The sequence below is a fragment of the Sus scrofa genome, chromosome 15 (genome assembly GCF_054392235.1).
Source record: "Sus scrofa isolate SSC_HxYL_T2T_F1_AM1 chromosome 15, Sscrofa_HxYL_maternal_Yorkshire_Landrace_v2.0, whole genome shotgun sequence".
NCBI classification, from domain to species: domain Eukaryota; kingdom Metazoa; phylum Chordata; class Mammalia; order Artiodactyla; family Suidae; genus Sus; species Sus scrofa.
The window spans coordinates 116,482,670-116,507,552 of NC_139397.1; the positions used below are offsets into that span (position 1 = coordinate 116,482,670).

At 37.8% G+C, this 24,883-nt stretch overlaps 1 protein-coding gene across 39 annotated transcripts in view; it reads left to right on the top strand.

Moving 5' to 3' along the window:
- Window positions 1-24,883, top strand: part of PLCL1 (phospholipase C like 1 (inactive)) — a 958,345-nt gene that overhangs the window by 504,548 nt on the left and 428,914 nt on the right. For all 39 annotated transcript variants that reach the window (XR_014830053.1, XR_014830034.1, XR_014830032.1 and 36 more), the window contains one exon: window positions 1,060-1,143. Coding sequence is in view for 4 of the 39 variants with exons in the window: in XM_021075726.2 (XP_020931385.1) it covers window positions 1,060-1,133 (74 nt within the window). In the remaining 35 variants the exon portion in view is untranslated. The remainder of the gene's footprint in view (window positions 1-1,059; window positions 1,144-24,883) is intronic.

Below are 24,883 nucleotides of genomic sequence, written 5' to 3' on the forward strand. Positions count from 1 at the left end.
GGATGTCTCCAGGTGCTCTTCTGCCTCAGCAACTTAGAGGACCTTCTATTGAGAAGACAGAGTCACAGAATCAAAGTAGCCTTGATTCTCCAAGTGACTGCACGGAAGGCAGTTGCTCTGGAAATTTGCCTGCACTCAGAACAGGTTTGCACAAATGAGAATCAATTTTGGTAGTGCTGAACCACTGAGATTATTGGTTTATTTGTTACAACAGCAGAGCCTACCTTAACTGACTAGTAAAATGATTTAGTAATATTCCCTTGGATAGGTCAGTCTTTAGGTTCTAGAAATAATTGAGACTGAAAAGTCTGGTTAAGTTAGAACTATTCACTCTTTTGAACTATAAACTATTTCTTGGTATTCACTTATTCATTTGTTCAACTATTCAGCAAAAGGTCTCTTGTAGATTGCATGCCAATCCCTGTGCTGGGCTGAGGGAAGCCTAGTATTACAGTGAATAGCCTAGGCTCTGGAATCACTGTCTAAGTTTGAATCCTGGTTCTGCTATGTGTAAAGCTCAGTGATTACTGCTGAGTCTTTAACCTTCCTGTGCTTTCATTTCTTTATCTCTTCACTTGCAAAATAGCAGTTGTAACCATACCTACCTAATGAGTTTGTGAAGATAAAAGGAGATAATATATGTAAAACACTTGGCATTGTGCCCTACTAAGTAAATGATCAAAAACATTAGCTATCATTATTTGGTAGCAGCTCTGTCTTTCAGCAGCTCTTCTTCCAACTGAGAATATCACAAACTAGGAGCGAGACCCATTTATATTAATACTTCCTGTATTATATTCTTATTACTGCCATAACAAATTAGCACAAACTTAGCACTTAACATGACACAAATTTATGATCTCAGTTTTACAGATAGGAAGTCCGGGTTGATGTGGCTGGTTTCTCTGACCCCTGTTTCCCAAGGCTAGGATTGAGATGTCACCGGGTTGACTGATTCTTCTTCAAAGCTCTGGGAAGAATCTCCTTCCAAGCTCATTCAGGTGTTGGCTGAATCCAGTGCCTTGCAGTTTTAAGACTCAAGTTCTCCTTTCCTTGCAGACTGTCAGCTGGGGACTGCCCTTAGCTCCCAGAGGCCTTATTCTGACCCTTGCATGAGGACCCCTACTTCCTGAGCCAGTAACGGTGAGTCCAATCTTTCTCAGGCTTGGGATCTCTTTGACTTTGCCTTGTACCTTATCATTCTTCTGCATCTAGCAGGGGGAAGTTCTCTGCTTTTAAGGGCTCATGTGATTAGACTAAATTTATCTAGATAATTAAGCATAAATTCCCTATTTAAATATTTTAGGAGTTCCCTAGAGGCCTAGTGGTTGGAGTCTCGGCATCGTCACTGCTGTGGCTCAGGTTACTGCTGCTGTGCTGTGAGTTTAATCCCTGGCCTGGGAACTTTGGTATGCTGTGCGTGGCCAAAAAACAAAACAAAAAAACAAAACCCAAACAAACTAAAAACCCTAATTACATCTTCAATGTCTTTTTTTTTTTGCTGTGCAATGTAACAATAGATTCATGAATTTCAGAGATTAGAGCCTGTACATATTTGGGGAACCATTATTCGGGATCTACTACAATTCCCCTGGGTCCACAACTAAGCTCTTTCCTGTTCTTCGCAATGACGCTACTACACATTGTGTGCTTTCTGTGTGCTAGGAAACAAACCTTCTCTCTATATATCTCTATCTAGAACATCCTAATTTCATGCAACTCTGGAAGCAGGTTGTTACCATTATGCCGTTTTAAAGAAAAGGAACGGATGCTCATAAAGATTCTTGAACCTGCCCGCAGTAGATTTCCTTGGCTGATAAGTGAGAGAGAAGGAATTCCAAACCACGTGTGACAGCCTCCCTTGAAACTTCTTTTGTCCTACACATCCATGAAGCCACTGGCGTGCCTTTCAACATCACGCCTAGTCCCTTATTCAAGACCAGTGGGTTCTCAAAAACCAGGAGGTTCTCAAACTGCAGGGGCTCAATAATTAAAGTTCTGCTCAAGTCTCTAGAGCTGCCTAAATGTTTGTATGCATCCAGAGTCACAAACTTATTATGGCAACCTCTGGTGTTTGGGGCCAGCATTGGGAAAAGAGGTGGGATGGTGCCAATAGTCAAGGGGTAGACATTGCTCGCATCACAATAATGATACTAATAGCTGATATTTATGGAGAACCAATTATATGCTTGGCCTTATGCCAAGCAATTCACACGGAGGTTTGGCACTCATTTCATTCTCCAGACAAGTTTACCAGGGAGGTACTATTCACCAGCTGCACTTTACAGGGCATGAAATGGAAGCACAGAAAGCTTATGTAACTTTTTGAAGGCTACAAAGCTAGAAGGAGGCAAAGCTAGGATTTGAACCACCCAAGCCTGAGAGCTCCCTTATACTTTGATATTGCTCCAGAAACAGAATGGACTCTAGATTCTTATGCTTTAGGTGGCACTACAGGTATTTGTCACTCCTTCACATCCTCTTTGCCTTCCAGGAAAGTTGACAGTAAGAGGGTCTGAAGTCAGGACCAGGGCTGGGGTCAGGAAGAAGATAATCCAGGTCAGATGTGCTAGCCCTGCTCCTGGGTTAGGATATGGCATCTAGCTTGCCAGCTCCTCTCTCTAGCCTGGGAGTGGGTGAGCCCCTGTGAATGGGATGGTTTGGGCTGCTATTAATACATCATAGAATCAAGAAGAGAGGCCTTCTGACACTACCCTGATGCCCCATGCAGCAATCATCTCAGATCGTCACCTTTCTCCAACCCCAGAACACTCATCTGTGTGGATGGCTTTTATGTCATTATAAACTACACATCTCTTCCTTCCCAAATTGCTGTGCTGAGCAGCTGCTTTTCCTGACCTTTATTCCTTTCCCTTTCAAAAGCAGTGACATGGTAAAACATATTCTGAAGAGTCTGCCTGCACTTTTATTATTTTTTTGGTTCTGACGTAGGCTCCTTTCATAAATATCTTGAAACATAGTCTTACATATGTGGCTGTTCTACATTGCCTTTGCGGAAAGTTGTTAAAAAGTGATAAGGAGGCATGTATGTATGCAGTTGCAACATGAAAAGCTCTCAGCCATGAATTAAAAGATCTAGAAAGGAAATTAAATACATGTTTTTGAAATTATTATACTCTAGAGAAAAAGGATAGCTATTAGATATTGTAGACAGGCTTTTGTTACCTTTTGTATTTTTTTCAAATTTTGTTAAATTTGACATTCCTCAGTTTGGAAGGATATAAGGTGTGAAGACAATAGCAAGTTTGGTCATAATGACAGAATTAACTTGAATTTTTTGTGCCATGGAAGAAATCTGTAATGGTGATATTTAAGCTGAATTGAGAATTTCTTGTGATTTTGTATGTTAATACAAGAAGAACTCAGAAGAAATGCAGATGACTTTACATCCTTATATGGACTAACATTCCTCTAAAAAGATATTTTAACTTAACATTGAAAAACAATGACAATGAAAATGTATTCTTAATTATTGGGCTAGAATCATAAATGTGTTATAATTGTCTTTACTTGCCTTTCTTTAAAAGCTACAAATCTTATGCAAGATGCATTTTATAGGATTTTTAATCCGAACTGCAGTACTTTTATCCTGAAAATTTTTCATGGCTAGATCGGCTATTATTTAACATTCTGCAGACAAATAGGAAGCTCAAGCTGATAGAAGGTGCTCTCTCAAGGTTTGGTTCATTTTCATTAATGTAAAAGGAAACTCTTTGTGATATAAAAATGTTTGTTGAGCTCCTGCCAATTAAAAAACACACCAGAAAAGTCATCTGAAATATAATCGAAACATAACACTCAACAGCTGAAGGCTGCTATTTGGAAAACTTTGATGAGCTTGTAGAGAGGTGGAATCAATTTCACCTTTTGACAGCAATAGAAATGTGCCTTAGAGGTTTTCAAGTTGTAAGGTATATTCTGGTTCCATTCTACAATTAAAATCCGTCAACTTATTCTAGAACCTGACTCATATTCAATTTTACATTCTCCTCTGTCTAATAATTTTAAACTGTGATGCACATGCTACTTTTCTAACTTTCATCACAGATTATTGGATCAAAGAGGGCTGGCCTAATAATTGCACACAACCATAAAGCATTCCTTGAAAGAGGCAAATTTGGGATTTTAATAGGCTCTCGGATCTTGATGAGCATTTGTTCACTCTTACTGCATTCTTCATGAAATGGAAAGCTTCAATTTTCTGTTTATAGAACGATTGCAGGCTGAGAATGCTATTGTAGTTTTCAGGAAAACACAACACTGTTTTTGAACTTAGCAACCTTACCACATGGACGTTAAAGAGGCCCTAAAACTATGCGGTAAACTATTTTGGGACAGAATTCTTTCATCTCAATTTCTTTGTGTTTTCAGCTCCATAATTTACTACAGCCCTAGGGACTTAACACTTAATTGATTTAATGTTTCATTAAAGACCAATAGTTGATAGAAAAATCATCAACAGAAAATGAAATCATTCATTTATCCCTCCAATAAATAATTATTGTGTAAAGCCCTGGCTGAGTCCTAGAGATGCAGCAATGAGAAAAACAGACAAGAATTTTGCTGTGTGGAATTTACAAGCCAAGAAGCTAAACCTACTCTCATTGTGGGAAACACTTTGCACTAAGTCTAATGGGACTAATTTTACACCTAAAATCTCTTTATAAGATAAACTTTAGCTGATTTCAGGCAGTAGTATATTTTTAAAATGCCCAATATTGACTGGTAATGGCCACATATTGCTATTTATTTTATTTACTCTAGTGGAGTTTATTGAAAAGTAAGAGATGATTATAAAATACTATATGTGTGCTTACTGATATGTTATGACTGAGACTAGCTCTCTTTGACAACAGTCTTTCCAGCCTAAGGCTTACCTGTATAACAAACAAAATCAAAGCCATAGGTATCACCCTTAGGAAGAAATGATGACATAGTTATAAATTCTTCCTCTCTGGCCTCTCCCAGTGTCCCTCCCTCTGTTCCTGCTCTGATCTTAATCTGATCACTAGTATAAAATTATAGAACAATAAATTACATTCGTATTACTCTGGACTTTGCATCGTGCCCAGCATTTTACATGCCTTATTTAATTACTACAACAACTCTATAAGGTAATTACTCTCACATTTCACAGTTGAGAAAACTGAGCACAGAGAGGTGACTTAAGCAAGATCACAAAGGTAGGAAAATGGGAGAAAGACTTGCACTCCAGAGGGGATGCAGTCACTAGGATTAACTATTTGCTGTGGAAAACCCCATTTTTACAGCTCTAGAACTTCTGAGATGCACATAAAGGGAGACTAAATAAATATCTCTCAGATGCAAAACTGGTATAGCTGTGGCCCTCCTTCTTATTGTGGGAGTAAGACTTCAGGAGGGCTGCTCTTACCTGTTGAACTGATTAATTGCAGCATTTCCAAAAAGACATTTTAGAGTTTTTCTTTCTCTCCTCCTTTACTACAGCTCCAATAGAGCAGTTTCAAATCACTACACTTGGAAATTAGCAATTTCTTTACTAGGAAACAAATCCAGTTAAAATAGCTACTTTAATAACTATTAAAATACAAGTCTATTGACATAACAGCAGGAGTTATATTTAGATTATTGGGCTCACCAATTTAGCCTCCCTGAATAGTTACAAGACAGGAATAACGAAAAAAGAACTTCCTTTTTTTTTTTTTTTTTTTTTTTTTTTTTTTTTGTCTTTTCTCTCTCTCTCTAACCGTGTAAGTGATTTTGTGTGTGTGTGTGTGTGTGTGTGTGATTGGGTAGTTCTGTGCACAAAACATGAGGATTTAGGTTCCCGCGCTGTCAAAGTGGAAAGTTAGCTAGGGTTTTCTTCATAAGAATTTTACAGTAGTATAAGCATATAACAAACCTTGAAAAGAATGTCTCCTCCTGATTTCAATAAGCCATATTGGTGAGAAGCATAATAATGTCTTCATTTTCTGGAAAAATATGTTCAAATTTAATGCTATAATGAGTTGTGGATTTGGTTATGAAGATAGAAAAGTCTCTTATAGTGGTGTCATGCCCTGATAATATGGCTTTACCTATAAACAGATCCATTACCTGCATCTGTAATCAAACTATTGGACAGAAGGAAATTATTAGAAGTTTTTAATCTGGTCCATGGGATAGTGAGTACCTCCTCATGAGTTTGTGTGTGAGTGTGTATGTGTAAGGCTCTTAATTAATCCAGGGTAAAGCTGGTCCTCAGAGATGGGTACTTTACAACTCTGCTGTCACAGACAAGTCCCTTGAGTGAGAACAAAGCAAGGAGGATGGTGATGTGATCTAAAGACCAGTTTGACTGCAAATAGAGAAACCTACTAGCCCATGATGGAGGTGCTGAAAGCTTTGATTTTAAAGTGCAGAGTGGTGGTGGTGGGGGGCCGGGGTTCAGAAGCTCTGTGGCCAAAGAACTTTACAAATACCAAGGATAAGTACAAGTCAGTATCAGTCCTTTCAAAACACCAGACTGTGCTTGCCTTCACAGAGAACAAGTTACATTTGATGAGGAATCATCAGGGGGGCAGGAGAGAGGAGGCAGCTTGTTGACCTGGAGAACTTTTCAGATAGAAGCAGAGAACAGGGATGAAGTAACTATTAGTATTGCCCAAGACTCAAGGGGATAGATTCTTTCTGAACACAAGCCCTGGAGTCTCCTGTGGCCCCACACTGACATTCTTAGGGCTGGTGATGACATTTACTCTCTTGGGGTGAATCCTGAGCTTTAATAGCAAAACAGAACTACACAATTGCAGCTTCTTGCCTTGTTGTCAACCCAACTTCTGGATATATTACTATCAGAGACTGTTTAAACAGAGCAATAAGACGACAACACACTGCTTTAACTAAACCCAGCTAGCAGGCTAATTTTAAGGCAGCTCAGTTGGAGGAGGCCGGTGCATTAATTTACTCTAATAGCAAAGGGTGTGGGGGATGAAGGGAAAGGAAAATAGGTTGAAAGGCATTTAAAAAAAAAAAAAAAACACCACCAAAAACCCAAAGAACTCGTGCTCAATTTCTTTTTTTTTTTTTTTTAAAGGTGTTTAACACTTGTACAATTTGGTCAAATTATGGGCAGGATAGTAAGAGAAGCTAGTCTGCTTTTAAAGACCAAGATCATGTGAGATAGGACATGATTACTTTGCTGAATCCCCACTTTTTTTTTCTTCCAAAAGAGACAAAGGGAAATACTTAAGAACCAATAGTGACGGCAACAAAGCAATCATTGAGTTGCAGGATACCTTTGTCTCTAGGGGGCACGCAGTAATTTTTACATGTCTACCACTGAGTGTCAAACCTTTTCTTTTCTTCTTCTTTCCATTCTGGATGGCCAAACTGATTATCTAAAATAGAAAATTAGCACACAATGGGTTTACTCTGCGATATCCCTTATGCAACTAATGGCAAAGCTTGTTAATTGGTTGTAAATGCCAGCAGGTTGCCAGGATAATACTTCAGAAATAAGCGGGTATTCTGATAATTACAGCAATCTTCATCTATAAAAGCTTAAGTAGATGAAGTAGTGGCTGGCTTAAAACCAAGATTTATCCCGCTGCACTCACATTAAAAGAAAAAATAAGATGAAAACAATAATGTAACAAAACAATTATATAGCAGGAAGCTTTGTAGGTTTTAGAGATTGTGAAAACTCAGAAAGTAAAACAGTGCTGTAATAACCAGTTATGGAAAAATAGGCCATTTACATTTGTGTATAATTAAATAGTAGGCTATGCAATTTCACTTTTTAAAGTAAACTGCCTTTTCCTTTTTTTATAGGGCAACGTAGCCATAATTGCTGCATTAAAGCTTTAATGAAAGAAAAAAGCAGCAGATCAAGATGACATGTAACGTCTACATTTGCACCGTGGCACTGTGCTTGTTTAGTAATGGGAAGCTACTGAGGAGATTAAAATTGCAGAATTCTTCATAGTTTATTCTAAAATTGCCACAGGAAGATCATTTGGGGTCTAAAATACGCACACTTTACTTTTCCACCTTCAATCTTCAAGAATTTAATGGCTTTTGTAACTAGTAGGTGGTTGAAGATATGTTTTATATTAGAGCAAGAACTACTTTGGATCATAAAAATGATCAGAAGTGAATGGATCAGAAGTTAAGCCTTCAGGGCCTTCCTTAGTGCATTAGAATATTGCCCAAATATTACATGATAGTGTTTTACTTGGTGCAGTATAAGGAGCTTTCTTGTTCAGAATATCAACAGGTTGGCTTGTAATATTGTTCCTTTATATTTTGCAGTTTCTTTATCACACCCCACTAACATCAGGAACTGGTGCAAAAAGCAGCCAGCTCATATAAGGAGGTAACATTCTGGTAAACCGTTAACTGGCATGTGGGCTGATTTAGTTTAAAAAAAAAAAAAAAAAAAAGTCACTCCTGTGAGCTTCTTTCTTATAAGTTTGAAATAGTCCTCAGATGTTATATTCCATATAGGTCGGTTATGTTTTCTGTAAACCATTCCTGGCAAATAATGTAGGCAGAGACTGGAAAGCTTCATTATGTGTTACAGTACTGAGAAAGGGGCTATGAAAACATGTTAAGAACACATCAGGCAAGAGAGCTAGGAGAAAAATACCAAAGACGTTAGTGCCAATGGCTGGAGCAATAAAAAGTAGCCTTGAGAAAGTAAACAAACAAACAAAAAAACCCGCCCAAACATTTGCCTAAAACCCACATGGTTTTATTCTTCTTTTTGTAAAAAGAAAAATGCAAATGCAACTTCATGTAAAAGAAAATGCAAGGCAGGAACTCTGTGAAGGCCTAGAATTTTGGCTTTTAGGGCTCTCACTTTAAGAAAGTGATGCAGTTGTTCCAGGGTTTTGTTTTGGTGTTTGTTTCTTGCAGAGTTGATGAAATGCATCTTCATCTATGTGCAGTTCTTCTGGTATGGAAAACTTTAAATACAGAGCCTTCTGGAGTGGCTGGCTTTGGCACAGAAGTCAGAATATAGTATTGGCATGGGGGCCGGAAGCACGGGGCGCAGAGCACTCCAAGGATAGAGACGCCCAAGCAGCAAAGCGCGGGGGGCAGAACAATCTTGCGTGGGACAGGCACAGTACCAATTCCCAGAAATGGTGCATCCGCAGCATTTTTTTTTTGGTGCAAATGCAACCTGAAGCGGGAGGTGGGAGGGGCAAAGGCGGGAAAGGGACAAGAAGGGTTTCTGGAATACATGTGGAAGGAGGAAGGGATCCTGGTCTACCACCAAGTCCCGTAGTTAAAAGACGTTCGTACCTTCGCAAGCTCTGCTGCTGGCTTCTTACTGCTCAGATGAGATGATGAGATGTGGTAGGAATGGCCTTGCACCCTCTCAACAGTATTTCATGTCTCTTGGAGGCTGGCAGTTGTTGCAACATTTAGGAAGGGGCCAAGAAGGCACTTGTTTTAGGCGGACTCATTTAAGATGTTCTTTCATCCACCTTTTTATTGTGATTTGAAGGAGCAGAGAAAATAGCAGAGGGAGGTCTTCTTTCCAAGGAGATTGAAACCAGCAGATTTTGGGGAGCTGGGTAGGTAGAGGTCGAGAGGTAAGATTTTAGGGGAAGAGAAATATAACAAAACAAACTTCAGAGTAAGAAATGTGTGTTGGGCATCATCTAGGATTGTCTTTTCTGTGTCTATCAGAAACTTTAGACAGGACCGTCCTTTTATGCTGCGATCTCATTAAAAGGTATGGGAAGAAAGACACCACAAAATGAATGTGTACATTCAAGGAGAGAGAAACGTCCTCAAAAGTAAAAATATTTTTAAAAAAATTACCTGAAATTTATAGCCGAGGGCACATGCAGTTTTTGCCAAGGTGAGAACTTGTGGAAATGACTCATTTAATATAGTTTTACCTTTTTCTGAAAGAAGAAAATAGTTTCTAAGTCTGTCTCATGCTTGGGTTAAATACTTCATTATTCCTAAAGATATAACATAGTTTTCCTTATGGTAGTGAAATACTTGTGGTAACTTTCCCAAAGGACAAATAAAAAATTAAATTGAAGAATTCAGTGCTTCGTAGAGTTGTCTTTCACATATAGGATGAATATGATCTTTTATTCTGTCGCTTGAACTGTCTTGTTCTAAGTCAGTGATCCTTGCAGGACAGTTCCTGTCCTTTGATATCTTTCAGAATTGTTCAATCTATGAGCAATGTATACAATGCGATCAATTTATATTTTAGATTCTTTATGTTACTAGCACGTTTTTTTCCTGTCATGCTTTAATGAAATACACACTCCGCAGAATAAGCATTTGAGAAATATTATTGAATGAATTATTCTTAACTGGCAACATCTTCGCTACTTTTCAAGGTTTTAATGATGAACACATTAAGTGGATGAGAGTTTTTGAAGACACATTTCCAAGTCAGTTTGAAGATTAAGTACTTCCAAGGCAAAGTTATTTGACTAGAATTTTCTCCTAGGAGAGAAACATACTTTCTGTACATACAAAAAGTATAGCATGCCATCCTGGTGGCACTCCTGCGTGAATCGTGTGTTCGTCCTAACAGTGAACATTTTCTCTGTTTCTGTGTCAGTTGTCACTAATCAGTTATGCATCTGATGTGCAGATCCATCAGGGAATAGAATTTAAGTCATTTTGGCTTTAGCACATATGATATGCTTATACAGGAGTTTACCAAAGCCCCTTTTGATACATTTTCAGAAGGGGACGTGCATATGTTATGGTACCTCTACAGCAGCAGTGACTGAACTAGCTGACAAGTGACAGGAGGGTTTTTTTTTTCCCTCTTTGGTATTTTATGGAAGTGTGCAGAAATCATAACAAGTTGCCTCACTTTCATAAGACAGGGAACGTTTCCCTTAAAGCGCACATGGCTATATGGTGTGTTTGTGTACATGAAAATTCATGCTTCTATCAAGTTTAATTTTGCCATTTTTGTTGTTTTTAAATTACAGGTTTGGGGTTTTTACAAAGGCATAAATAATTGCTTTCCATTTCATCTTGACTGTTTTTTTTTTTTTTTTTTTTTTTTTTTTTAAGTCTAAGTCTCAGTGGAAAAGTGAAGTTCTTTACCACCGAGAGAAACTATGATGTACAGGTGACCCATTTCACCCAGGCTGGCTCTTGTTTTATGTATTTGTCAGGAAGTCTTGATAAATAGTAAACACCTACTGTATGCCAGGAAGTCCTCTGCTAGATTGTATGCAGAGGCCATGACTCACAATCATCGGTACGAATTTCAACCCATGTTTTAAATCCGTATTAACAGCAACAAGAACAGTAAATATAGGAGTCCTTACTTTGTGATTTCTTCATTGGGTGCAAGGTACTAAGCTCTATGCCATAAGAAATCTGGGATAACTTTTGTAGGCTTATTTTCAACCAAATGCAATTAAGGGAGAATAGTGAAGCAGAGAAAAAGTCAGCTTCAGCGTCAGCAAGAACTGGGTTCAACCCAGCCTTTAGCACCTGATGCGCTCTGGTTTTACCGTAGCCTCAGAATCCTCATCACTAAAACTGGGAAACTGTTGGGAGGAACTGGTGTGCACATCACTTACCAAGTCTTTGACGATGAATGCTTAATACATTTTGTTCCTTTGAGCTCCGTTTCCTTTTTCCCTATGGGACCTCAGAATCCCATATAATTCTTTCTAGGTAAATTCTGATCTAGCTGCAATTTTTTGAAGGTAAACAAAAACCTTTGGTGGTAGGTTCTTGGCCTTACAGAAGCTAACTGCCTGCTGGTGATGTTTAAATGCCAGTAAAATGATCTGCTCCAAAGAGCTAATAAATATATGCATATATATGTGGTTTTCCTTTTTTTCTGGTCAGCAGAAAAAATTAAAATTCTTCAACATCTCTCTGATTATCTAAGACATGAGAGGTACCCAGAGCACTGAATGGTAGCTTTCAATTGCCATGGATTTTTCCCCTTGAATAGAGGGACTTTCGTTTAAACCCAGGGAATTCTAGGGATAGGAGGAAGGGAAACTGAGGGGAGAATTTGCCATGAGGTCATTCTGAAAGCAATAATCTCACCGCCCTGAAGTTCGATGTTACACTGTTCTTTCTGAAGAAGAGCCTGTTTTTACCTGCATCAGGACCACATAGTATGATTTTTCTGCCATGAATAAAACGAGAGCAGTGTTACCAGGTCTACCAAAGTGCTTGCTTAAAGTTTAAAGTAAGTTCTTTGCTGTGAAATCATTTGTGGTATCTGTCATTGCTGTTAGTATTTCTTCTCTTCCCTTCGTACCTTCTCTGTTGCTCACCTCACTCTTCCCTCTGGTGAGTGTGAATCTGAGCTTTTGAGATCTTGAGGAAGCGTCTTCCTTTTTCTTTACATATGAAGTGGCTTCTTTTTCTGTTTATATCTTCATGTGAACATTCTGGATGGTAAGAATGACAGATTATTGGCTCAGTCACAATTTGCCTTACACATAACCTCACTGCCAATTTTATTAAAAAAAAAAGATGTCTTCCTTTATGGAAGAAATAAGCGTATCTGGATTGTGGTGAAAAAAAAAATGACGCAAAAAATTCTTCCATGAACCAGAATCTTCCACAGAAGCAAATACACCTGATTTCTATTGTGAGCCCCAGACAGAGGGGCTTTATTTAACCTCCTTCTTGCCCTGTCTTCTCATGTTGTAATCGTTATTTCAGGATGGTCTCTAACCTAGAGAGAGAGAGAGAGAGAGCTCTTTTGTGGCAAAATAATGATGATGACGATGATGATAATAATATCATCTTACAAGGGTGCTTTCTTTTCCATCTTCCAGGCTGAGCAAGGAGCCCCTAACAATGTTAGATGAGGAGATATACTGCATATTTTGTGAGCCTGTGCATTCCTTCAAACTTGTCCAACCTTCTCTTTGCAATGACTCTGAATGAGGACAATGAATAATCTGCTAAGGTCCCAGGGGAGAAGACAGTGGAAAAATGTAGAATTTTAATTCAGGTGGTTTGGTCTCATTCTTGTACTTATTTAATGAAATTCTATTGGGAAGCTTTTTAAACCACAATATACAATTGCACAACCAAGAAATGTTAATTAAATTTCTGTATTATTTAAACAGTTTTGTGGAGAACACCAAGTAACTAGCTTATCCATGATTAAGAGTAATAGGAGATGGGTTGAATAATAATTAGTTATTTTGTGGTATATCTATCTTCTTCAGAGGTTAATTTGATTTAGAAAGAAAGATAATGTTAACATTCTTTAATAGATTTCAGATTCCCTGGGGTAGCTTTTACTTTATAACCCTATTGTGCACTTAATATGACTTTTATCATTGTGTCAGTGTGTTGCCCTTTAACAGACTGTGGTATTTAAGTAAACGGCAGTGATTCTGTTTCACAGTATGATTTAGGGTCTTCCGCTTGTTTTCTTGAATCTGCGCAGAGAGTGGAACAAAAAAAATTTTTTTAAAGGAAGAAAAGATATTTAAAAATATTATTTTGGTTTGTATTGCATGAAAGAAAGAACGTTTGATATTATAGATCTCGTAGTGTTTGTGTTTTCATACAGTTTTTGGGCCCGCTTTGTTAGGTACTTTCGGAGTAGAGTAAGGGGGTATTCAGGATGAAAGAGGTGTTTTAGCTTTAGATGGCAGGCATTGTATGTACATTGTAGATGACGGTACTTTTCACATTGGGTATGCTTTGAGAAGTTAATACGCTGCTGCCACTTGTACAAATCTCATTAAAGCTATTATATGGTCAGAGATTTATATGGCTTACTTCTAAAATGAGACGGCATATTTTGGAGCACACCACCATGCACTATGGGTTGACTGATGCATTAGAAGGATATAGGCAGAGGCTCTGTGAAAACATATACTTTTCTGCTTGAGGCTATAGAGTTCATCTAGTGTGGAGTTCTTGGCTCTGGTGGGTGGGGGTGTTTCTTTAAGGCACTGAAGGTTTTAAGAGGTTTGGGAGTGATGATGTCATTAATTAATAACTGACTGCATGCTAATCAATACTGTAGGTACACACCGTAATGGCTTATAAGCATGATGGCTTTTTAATGGCTCATGTATAAATGTTAATTGATTTCAAACGAAGGGAAATTTCTGTCTATGGGGTCAATAGTTTATAGATTCTGACTACCTTTTAGTTTGAGATTGCTAATGAATGCTCCTTCCTTGCCCCCTCCTGTCTTGTTCTTCTCTGTTTTTTAATCAGGAATGCCTGTAAACAAGATACATTAGACCAATTATTGGGACTGGAATCCAATAACACTTGTAAAGCCCCAAAGGCTTTTACAGGATGCCACACTGGGGCTTCACAAATATCTGCCCTACAATGTGGAATATATATGAGTCTGTGGAAAGTTCTGTGTTTACTTCTTTTTTTAATATATTCTACACAAAAGATATATATCTTCTAAGAATGAAACACTTAAAAATCTTATGTGTGGTGTTGCCGAACATGTGTAGAGTTAAGAGATATGTCGCGGATGTGTTATCTGCCAGAAATAAGTGACCTAATAGATGAAGCCATGATATTACTCCAACATCTAAATTAAGAATCTAATAGGACAGATTTAATGTCAGCAACAAGAATCAGCAGATGGAATTTTACCTGGAGATTCCCACTGGCAAACATGCACAGGAGCTGCTTGTAACAGAGGTGGGATGAAGACTTAGGAGCTGGTTATTGTAGTACAGTTTTGTGCTTCGTAGAGAAGGGGTGTGCAGTTAATTCCAGACGGCAGTTATCGCTTCATCTCCTGCTTCAACTGCCATTCGAGCATTTTTTTTTTTCTCTTTTATTGCTCCATTCGTGGAGGTCTGCTTTGGAATGGTGCCAGTTATCGTTTTTCATTTAGGCAAATTTTACATCAAAATACTGATTTTATATATCAGGAAACTGGTGGTTTGGAATGTTATCCCTATCACCTTTTCTATGAATGTGTGCGAAGTTTAAAGAGCCAAATGGCATCATAAGAGGTATTGTGAAAAACAGCAGTCCTTTGCCCAAAACACTTCTGACTTCCTGCAGTTCTCACTCCTCAGAGAAATGCTTTTTACTCTTCTAGCTGACTTCCCCCACACTGGTATTTCCCTTCATTGCAAATAACTTAATTATACCGCAGTCTCATTTTTCACTTTTAAACATTATCTACTCATTTCTTTGTATGGAGCATTAGGATTTAGCACCTCTACACCTTCTGTGTACATTTCAGTGTTTATCTTTCTATCCTTATTATTGTTATGATTATTATTAATCTATACAGTACATTTTTATAGGAAGTATAAATTTCCCTTTAGCTTGTTCAAACATTTCAGATGATCTGCTCGAGTATAGTGAGTAGGAAAAGTGAGACCAGAAGTCTTTTTTCACAGGTGGCTGTTTACGCCTGTGTGAATGTGGGGGGGTTGGGCCCGGGGAACTAATTTTTAAGGGACCAACAGAAGAAGAGAGCTCGTGAAGGAGACTGAAAAGGAATAGTCAGTGAGGTAGGAGGAAAACCTGGAGGAAATGGAAGTCAAAGGAGAGAGGGTCAAGAAGAAGGAGGTGGTAAAACAAGTGGCAAAGGCCACAGAGGAAGAAAGCAGAGGATTAAAAAATATCCATTGGTGGCTGCTAGAGGATTGGGATCCAAGACCTCAGTGTGTGGGAAATGAGAAGTAACTTGTATTCACTCGAGGAACTTGGTTCTGAAGTAGGAGAGAAGGTAGTTCAAAAATATCTTGATGTAGCTGAAAGATGGAGTTAATTTTTTTTGTTTGTTTTTTCCTGCATGGAAAAGCCTTTAGCCTGTTTTGGTGAAGGTGTTAGTTAAGAAATTTGTAGGTGACCAGCAATCTTTTCCAGTCATACCTCTTTGACAATTGTATTATAATTCAATGATAATATTTTCCTCTATTTATGTTGTACCTTACAATGCTTAAATGACTCTTAAAAGAATTACCTTTACACACACACACATTGGACGCTGGCAGTTTCGAGGAGATGTACCCACTTGACAGAGTGGAGCCAAGACAGACAAAATCCTAATCCAGAGCCCTCACTCTCATCCTGCAGCTGCTCTGTGAATCACCTTTTATCTTCCTCTGCTTCTTGGTTGATTTTTGCTGTTAAGAGTTTCCTCTACTCTTACTTTTTTTTGGCCAGGCTCATCTGTCCATCTGCCTGCTGTTATCATTTCCTTCAGATCCTCAGCTATATAGCATGTTGACTAACTTCATCACACCAGAAAGCTGCTGTTACTACTCAAATCATACATAGAGCTAGACATTTTGCAAGAAAAGAGGTTCCCTCTAGTCTAGTAATCTATTTTGAGGACATATTTTTCTATGCTTGTCACTAGAAGCACCATTATCTTAAACAATATGTGGACTCAGTCCGAACCATCCATCGGGATAGATAATAAAACCATTTTATATAGTTGGAGTTTAACCTGGACGCTGATGGTGTTTTGGTGCCAGACTCTACCAACGAATCTCACTAAGAATATATTTGCTTCTCATTTCACTTTTTAAAATGACTTTGGTCAACCAGGGTACACAGAAGTTTGGTTTATTTGATGGGTAGCGAAAATCAGTAATAGTTTTCATTTCTGCATTATCAGTGAAAAGGTTTGACTAGGTGTATGTTTCTTGGATGCAAGAAAATTCATTCCTCAATCATTATTCAGTCTGTCAGTCCGCAAAAATACCTTGCTGTAAAAAATAATGCTATATTCCAAGAACTATGCCAGACATATTCCTGTATTCAGGGGGGTCTCAGGCTTAGAAGAGAAACAGAAGAATGAACATACTATTAGCATATCATATGCTAAGGGCAGCATACCTTCAGCATGAATAATGGGCTCTAAGATTCCAGAGGAATCCTATACTTAGCCTGAATCTTGGTGGAGAAGCAGTTCAAAGAGTGGTTTCTGGAGAAAGTGTCACCTGAGTTTGGAGGATGAGTAACTGAGGTGACTGAGATAGGCAAAGGAAGGCTGCCAGGAAGAAGGAACAAAATGTGAGTAGGCATGGAGGCATGAGCAAGCAGGAAAAAGCCTCATGTGTTCTAGGAAGAGCAAAGACGTAATACGCCTGGAATTAAGGTGCATGTGGAAAGAGTGGCAAGTGGTAATTCTGGGGAGGTGAGCAGAGTCCACATCCTCAAAGGCCTTGCTTTTAAAGATTTGAATTTTAAGAGCATGTTGGGGATGCACAGAAGGGTTTTGAGCTAGAGTCATGTGACCCAGTCAGTCATTTAGAAATACCACTCAGGAGAATGGATGCAAAGTACATAAGGCTGGGGTCATGAGACCAGAAAGCCAGGTCAGAAATTCAGCCCCAGGCTAAGATTACAGATGTAGATGAAGATGAGCGAGATATCAAGAAGACAGAATCACCTGTGCTTGATGATGTGCTTTGATTTGGTGTAATAAGGAGTGGACAAGGGCCTTCTCAGTGATTTCTATTATGAATTCCTGGAACTAACAATGCTGGGCTGTGCTCTGTGGTCATCTAAACAGCTGGTTTATGCACATGGAAGCGTTTAAGAATTTCTGAATGACAGTATCCAATAGGCTGAAGTTTCTTAAATACAATATATACAAAGTTCCCCAATGACTATAAGCTATTCAGTGGTATCTTTAACCCTGCTGGGTACCAAAATTAAAAAAAAAAAAAAAATCCCAGGCCTGCATCTATATTCTATGACTGATGATTAACCATATACAATGCTAATGCAGTTCCAAAATGAGTTTTCTTGCCGTTTTGTCTGAAGAAACAGTACTTTGAATTCTTATAGATACTTCTCCCCCGTTATAGAAAAATATGTAAAAATGTGGTGATATAAATATTAGGCATTTCTTTTATTTTTTGAGGGATCTTTGATCCTAGATTTATGAAAGTTTTCAGAAGTTATGACAACGGGAATACTTCAGACTCACCAAAAAAGCCAAAGAGCCTCACTTTTTGGAATTTAACAATTGATCTTGACATCCTGGAAATAGAACCAGTTATATTTAGTCTTTGCATCTTTAAGAGTGGAATGACTTTTAAATGTTTTAAAGGAGAAAATTTATTTTTTTGTTTACAAATTTAATAAGTACTTATTGCAAACACCAGAGAAACCAAAAAGAAATGCATAGAATGGAAAATCAAAAATTGTCTTACCATCTACCATAATTCCATCACTAGAAATAATGGTTAAAGTTCAAGTTTACAGCTTGAACTTTCAGATACACAAACATTTAGATTTTTTAATGGTTTCAAATTATGCAGTTTTCCATAAGCTGCCTCTCTTCAATTATCAATGTTATGGCTATCTTTCCCTGTAAATATAGAGATAATTAGCCTTTAATTCTGTTTTTATCTTGTATATGCATAACTTATTCACTCAGTCCCTTATTAATTTTTCCCCTAAATTTTCAACTAATGATGTTGCTGTGGATATCTTTGTACATATTTATGTATTTGTGCATTTTTTTTCCATTCTTTTGTAAGAATTATAAGGCAGGAGAATGAGTTAAGGTTTTTATTTTAGCCAATTGTTTGATTATTTTAAGAGTTACTATATGTATACTTATGCCTACATTCTGAGTTCCAAATTATGGAAAAATGTAACAATGTTCCCCTTTTTATAATTTACATGCTTTCTTGGATAATTAAAAACAGCTTTTTTTATAAGCTATATTCTCTAGCATTTTTCCCCTGAAAGAATGATCTTTGTTTTATTAGTATAATAGCTAATTTTAATTCTTCGTGACACAAACCCCTTTAACTTTATATGTTATTTTATATAGTAATGTTTATTTCCTATGCAAACTCTCTAGGATGTTTTATCTGTTTTATATCCCATTGAATTCTCCCTGAAACTGCACTAGTTTACAATAATTTTATTACTTTATTAATTAAACGTTTTCCAACAAGCTAGCTATGGCATTTCTTATCATCAAGGGTTCCATTAGTTTTTAATGGTGTGAAACAAAATTACCATTTACCCACATGCAATTTAAGAAGCATCATTAACACAGGAAAAGCACCAGGTGGGATTTCTAATAGTTACTGTTTCTCATTTTTGTTTTTATTTAAAAGGAATAACTGGTTTTGAGATTTTTTTTTTTTTTTTTTTTTTTTTGCTGCTATATTGCCAAATCTTCACTTGGATTTTATGATCGAGATAATTTAAAATAATGTTCTTCTATTTCCTTAGGCACTATTCAACAATATTTTACTTATGTTCACAGAGCTTCAGAATAGCACTTTTCCTCCACTATCGGGTGACTGTTGTCTGCACAGACAACAGAACAAAGAGAAACCTGCATGGATTCAAGCAGGATGCACAGCCAAGGGTATGGGCAGTGTCAGTGTAGTGGCCACAGAGAAGCAGGGATATTGGGACAAAAGATCCATGGCTCCCCAAACCCCAAAGAGATGCTAGCATTCTTGTAAGGTGGACATTTGTCTTCCTCCCCCCACCGCCACCCCCAGATCATATGAATCCTTGAGAAGAGGTCATATGTCATACGTTAGATGATGCTTGCCCTCTTGGGGAGAGGAAAGTACCCATTTTTGTGAAATGAATGTAAGAGAATCAGGCTTTGAAGTTTGAGGTGACATAGATACTCTCACAAGTTTGGGGAGGAAATAGACATCTTGTAATTCGGTGCATTTTGAAACGTGTAGAATATGATATAGACCCCTAGTGCCTATAAACCCTAACTTGAAGTGAAGGTTTATTCATTCAGGTCTTCAGCCAAATACTCATCAGCTGTTTACAAAAGGCAAAACAAAACAAAAGCCGGATATATAAAAAGAGGTGTTATCAGGCCAGTTTGGCCAATCATTTCAGATTTTGCTGTTATCACACTGTTTCTTTTCTGGGATATAAAAGAAATAGACTAGTAAAGGAAAATGACAGTTTCAAAAGTCAGGGTTTGGGCAAAATTTAAACTCCTTGACACAAAATATGCAAAATTTAGTGAAGTTGACCAGTCTTTCAAGATATTTTTTATTCAAGGATGAGATGTATTCAAGAACAGTATACTCACTTGACTGAGGAAATGTAAATTAAAACATCCTTAATCGGCTCCTAGAATTGTTCTATACATTTATTACCTGGATAATCTGCTGAAAAAAATAATTGTGGACTCATATCTAGTCTGCATGTCCTTTCTTTTCAGTAATTTGTAAATGACTGGATGGCTGTTTTGAACTTTAGCACATAATAGGGGGATGCTGTTTGTTCGTCTTTCTATAGAGTGGGACATTTTGGTATAAAAATATTAACTCAAGTCAATAAATATTTATCACTTATAAGTTTATCATATTATAATTATTATTTCTTGGTTAGCACACCATCCTACATGACAAATTTTGGCTTCATTTCAAAGAGAATCGTTGTGATTAAAAAAGCTTTGAACAAAAATTGGAGAGGAAATACGAATAAAATCTTCTAAATGTGTAAGTTTTGACACATTAAAAGAAATAGTTTACTTTATAAGATTAAGATACTTTATATAAAGCTAAATCTACACTTCCCTCTTATACCAATCTACGTTTTTAGCTAATAGCTCCATAAATATGGGTCTGGATACAGAAAATACATGAGCTTCTTCACAACAGTGATGTATATGTGGCTGCTTTTTTTTCTTTCCACAGTAATCACGGACTAGATTATTCACCTGTTAGTATATCAATTTTGTATTTGTGGAAAATATCAACAAAGTTATTGATGGAACTTTGTGTTGTATTTGCTCTATAATAGTCCTCTATTTTGAATTTGATCTAAATCAGTTATTAAATTTTAAGTAAGTTACTATCATTTTGAATGAGAAAATGTTACTTGGGTTGATTGCTCTCAGCATTGGCGTATAGGAAAACTCACTCTGCAAATCTTCTTTGGAACAATTACATTATTACATAGTCTATTGGGTAAGTTTTTTTGGGTTTGTTTTTTTTGGAGCTGACACTTATTAGCACTAGATTTCCAGGGATCCAGTAAAACAGTTTTGGTGCTGTTGGATTCCTAGCATTTGTTCCATTCTCATTCAGTGTGCTTTTATTGTGCTTGAAGCTGACAGAAAATTGCTATAGCCAATCACCAAAAAGTGCTTATTTTTTTATGATGTTTTATTTTCATTGCTCAACATTAACATAATGAAACTTTAGATTTTTCTATTAAAACAATGCAGAACATGCGAATTGTCATGATGAATGACAATTTCTTGTGATATACATTTTGGAGCTTGTAAAATAAAGATTGACATTTGAGCGTCCGGATTGGATACTCTCCAATTTTATTTAGAGGCTTTATAAAAAGCAGACACGTATCATACACACATACACATGTGTATGTGTGTGTAAGTAATATTCTTAACCTGGAGAAGGGTAATAAAAATTTATTAGAGCATTGCTATTTCTATCAATATTATTAAGCATCTACGGAGCTTCCAATGTTGTGAAAAAGCCCAGGCCTTATTCCTTTGAACTGACTTTTCTGTAGAATGGGATGCTGGCATATGCCATAATATGTCATTGTAGATTCTCAAAAAGCAGTGCATGTGATATGAGAGAAGGTTTTTTGGGGAAGCAGTCAGACACCAAGAAAATGCCTTCATTTCCTATTGTGTGGCTAGCATGAAGTTGGTGAACTTAAAATTGTTTCTTTAGTTTACCCATAAAGAACTTTAACTGCTTTTGTTCTGAATCATTTTTAGTAAAAGGGCACAGAAATTAAAGCATCATAATGGCAAGAGAAGACCTGTAAGGGAAGGTCTGAAGTTAATATCCAAACTTTGTGGAACACACATCACACATGCTGCAACGAATCAGTGCCATGTGTCCAGAGTCCAATTCTCAGGCCATTAGGTGAGGAGTAGAGGCAGAAGAAAGAGAGGGATGAGGTCCTTCAACTTCTGCTGTCCTGTGTCACATTCCTTGTTCTCTGTGGGCACAGGCTGGCAACCTGACTGTACCCCATCTAGAGCTGGGCACATTCTAGAGAAGGAAAAAAGGCAAAGTGATTCAGATCCGAAAGACTCTGGGGTCATATACCTCTTATTTCCTGGTTTGTCTCCAAGTAATCTCGGGCAAGTCACTGCACCTCTCACAGACTTGGTTATGTGTTATTTGAAAACAACAAAACAGCATTGGATTGTCTTAAGGGAAAATGGTACAAAGCAGCAAAATTCTTAGCATACTACTTGGCACCCAGGGCTAGTCAATGAATGGTTCCTATTCCACAAGTTGTTTTTGTTGCTCATGCTGACAATGAAGACTTGGTGACCCCATTGGTGGCTTGATTTGTGACACAGATTTATTTATTGAATTTAATTAAATAGCAAGGGTTTTGATAATTAAACACTATTTGTGAAAATAATAGCTGACATCTATTGAGCTTTACTAGGTGCTCAGCATGGTGCTAAGCATGTATGTCTTGTGTGTGGTATGTGTGCGTGCACGCGCAAACACACACACACACACACACACACACACACACACACACACACAGAGATGTAATCTCATTTTATTCTCTCCAAACATCTTTGAAGTAGGTACAACTGTTATCACCATGTTAACCAGGTCAAAGATGAGGAAATGGAGGCCAGGAAGCTTCAGTCTCTTGTCCAACATCTCTCTTACCAGGTGAAGTAGTGAGATTAAAATCCAATTAGCCTCAGACCTCATGTATTTAACACTAGGAAGAAAGCTGAAGGTGAAGTGTTAAATGGGCACAAATAATCCATGTCAATGATATATCACAAGAAGTCAAGAGCGCTGAGAAAGACGAACAATAGAAAAAAACAAACAGGAAGTGGTACCTGGTACTTGAGAATGAAAGATCATCTGCAGAAAATAAATGGACAGAAGAGATTTTTACCATATAAAAAACGTATATTTGAAATGGCCATGATTTATGTTTGTCAATGTTCCTTTTCTTTGGGGCTGCGTTTTCTCAGTTGAAAATAAGCTGGTAGAACCAAATGAACTGTAAGTTTCTTTTCTTGGTTCTAATATGCATTTTCTTTTTTTTCTTTATTCTTTTTTTTTTTGTCTTTTTAGGGCCTCACCTGTGGCATATGGAGGTTCCCAGGCTAGGGGTTGGATAGGAGCTGTAGACCCAGCCTACACCACAGCCACAGAAATGCCATTTCCGAGCTGTGTCTGCAGGCTACACCATAGCACATGGCAACGTTGGCTCCTCAACCCACTGAGCAAGGCCAGGGATTGAACCTGTGTCCTCATGGATACTAGTCCGATTCATTTCTGCTGAGCCATGACGGGAACTCCTACATTTTCTTCATGAATTCTAATCAGCTACAAATAGCACCTCCTACTTCTCCAGGTATCACTTAGCAGGGATCCCAAATACTACCAGGTCACCTCTTGTGATATCTCAGAGCTGTAAGTGGACCACTGACTCCACTACAGTCTGTTTGCCAAGATGTCAGGAGGGGTTTGATGGTGGTACAGAGGGAAAGAAAGTGGGAAATGTGATGACCAAGGGACCCCTTATTAATAGTGGAAACAAATAGTGACATAATATTGGCAGAATTCTCTCTCACACACAGACTCTTCTGTGAATATCTAACAAAGAAATCCATGTAAACAGAATCTGGTCAATTTTCATATTTTAAGCGAACAACCTCTTTTTTTTCCTTAAAATTTTAGGGTTTTTTTTTGGTGCTACCGAGACATGAAGGACAAGCTAAAACATGATCTTTTAGCCTCATCTGAATGGTTAGGTTAAGGTTCTCTCCAGAAGAAGAATGGTCATCAAAATTTTGTCCCTCGAAGCACTCTGTGATTTCAAGGCTTCTTAACATTCTCAGAAAAGAGGCATTTTGTTTTGTCAGCACTAGTGATACAGCCGTAGCAATGAACTGTGTGAGCTTGGAGGAGGAAGCAAGAGGCACCAGCCATGTCCAGTGAGTCATCCCCACTAAGAGGTGATGTGGTTGAGTGGATCGCAAATCAGACAACTGGGTTTCTAGGTCTGGCCCCAGCTCTCAAGAGCATTGCTAAGCTTTAGATTCCTTCTCCCAACATGGTGATAATTCCTGACACGTGCTATGAGATATCACAGGGCTGTCCTGAAGAGTGAGATGATGTCATGGAAGTGCTTTATAAGCTGCAAATCACAGATGTGAAGTCATTCTGTGACTGGCTTCATTGTGAGAGGGCTAAATTGAAGGCAGTTTCACACAGTGGTAGCAGCATCACCAAAATCAATTTGCATAAAAGCAGGATAAGTGTTTGCAGAGATCTGTGGGCATAAATAACAAAATGGAGTGTTCTGGAAGTTAAGGGCTCGAGAGGTTATATGGTATTAAAGAGGAAAGTTAGCAATGAAGTCAGCCAAGGTACATTTCTGTATCTACTAACTTATCTTAACATTTTAATGGCTTGGAGCTGTGAAGAGTGAACTGGTTAATGGAATTCTTTTTTGGAACATAGTAATGTAGAAAACACAATTATGACCAAAAATGTTGGACATTTAAAATACCTGAAATTTTAAATGCATGCTCAAAACTACTTATCCAAATTGCCACAGATATTACTATACGATAGAAATTACCTTGGAAAATTCTAGTGTCCTCTTTGTCTTGAATGACTGTCTTAAACACTCAAATAAAAGCCAGGTAAATGTATTAGCTCTTCTCATTGGTGAACTCCCCTGGTCAAGTACTGTAGATAATGATTAAGCGAAGTGCTGAAGTAGCTTTGTAACAGGGTTTCTCAGCCTTGCCAGTAGCAACATTTGGGACCACACATAATTCCTCATTGTGGGGGGGCTGTCCTGTGCATTATAGGATGTTTTGTTAAGCATCCCTGACCTCTGCTCACTAGAGGCCAGGATTGCCTCTCAGCTGTGACAGTCAAGTGTCTCTAGCTATTGCCAAATGTCCTCTGGGGAACAA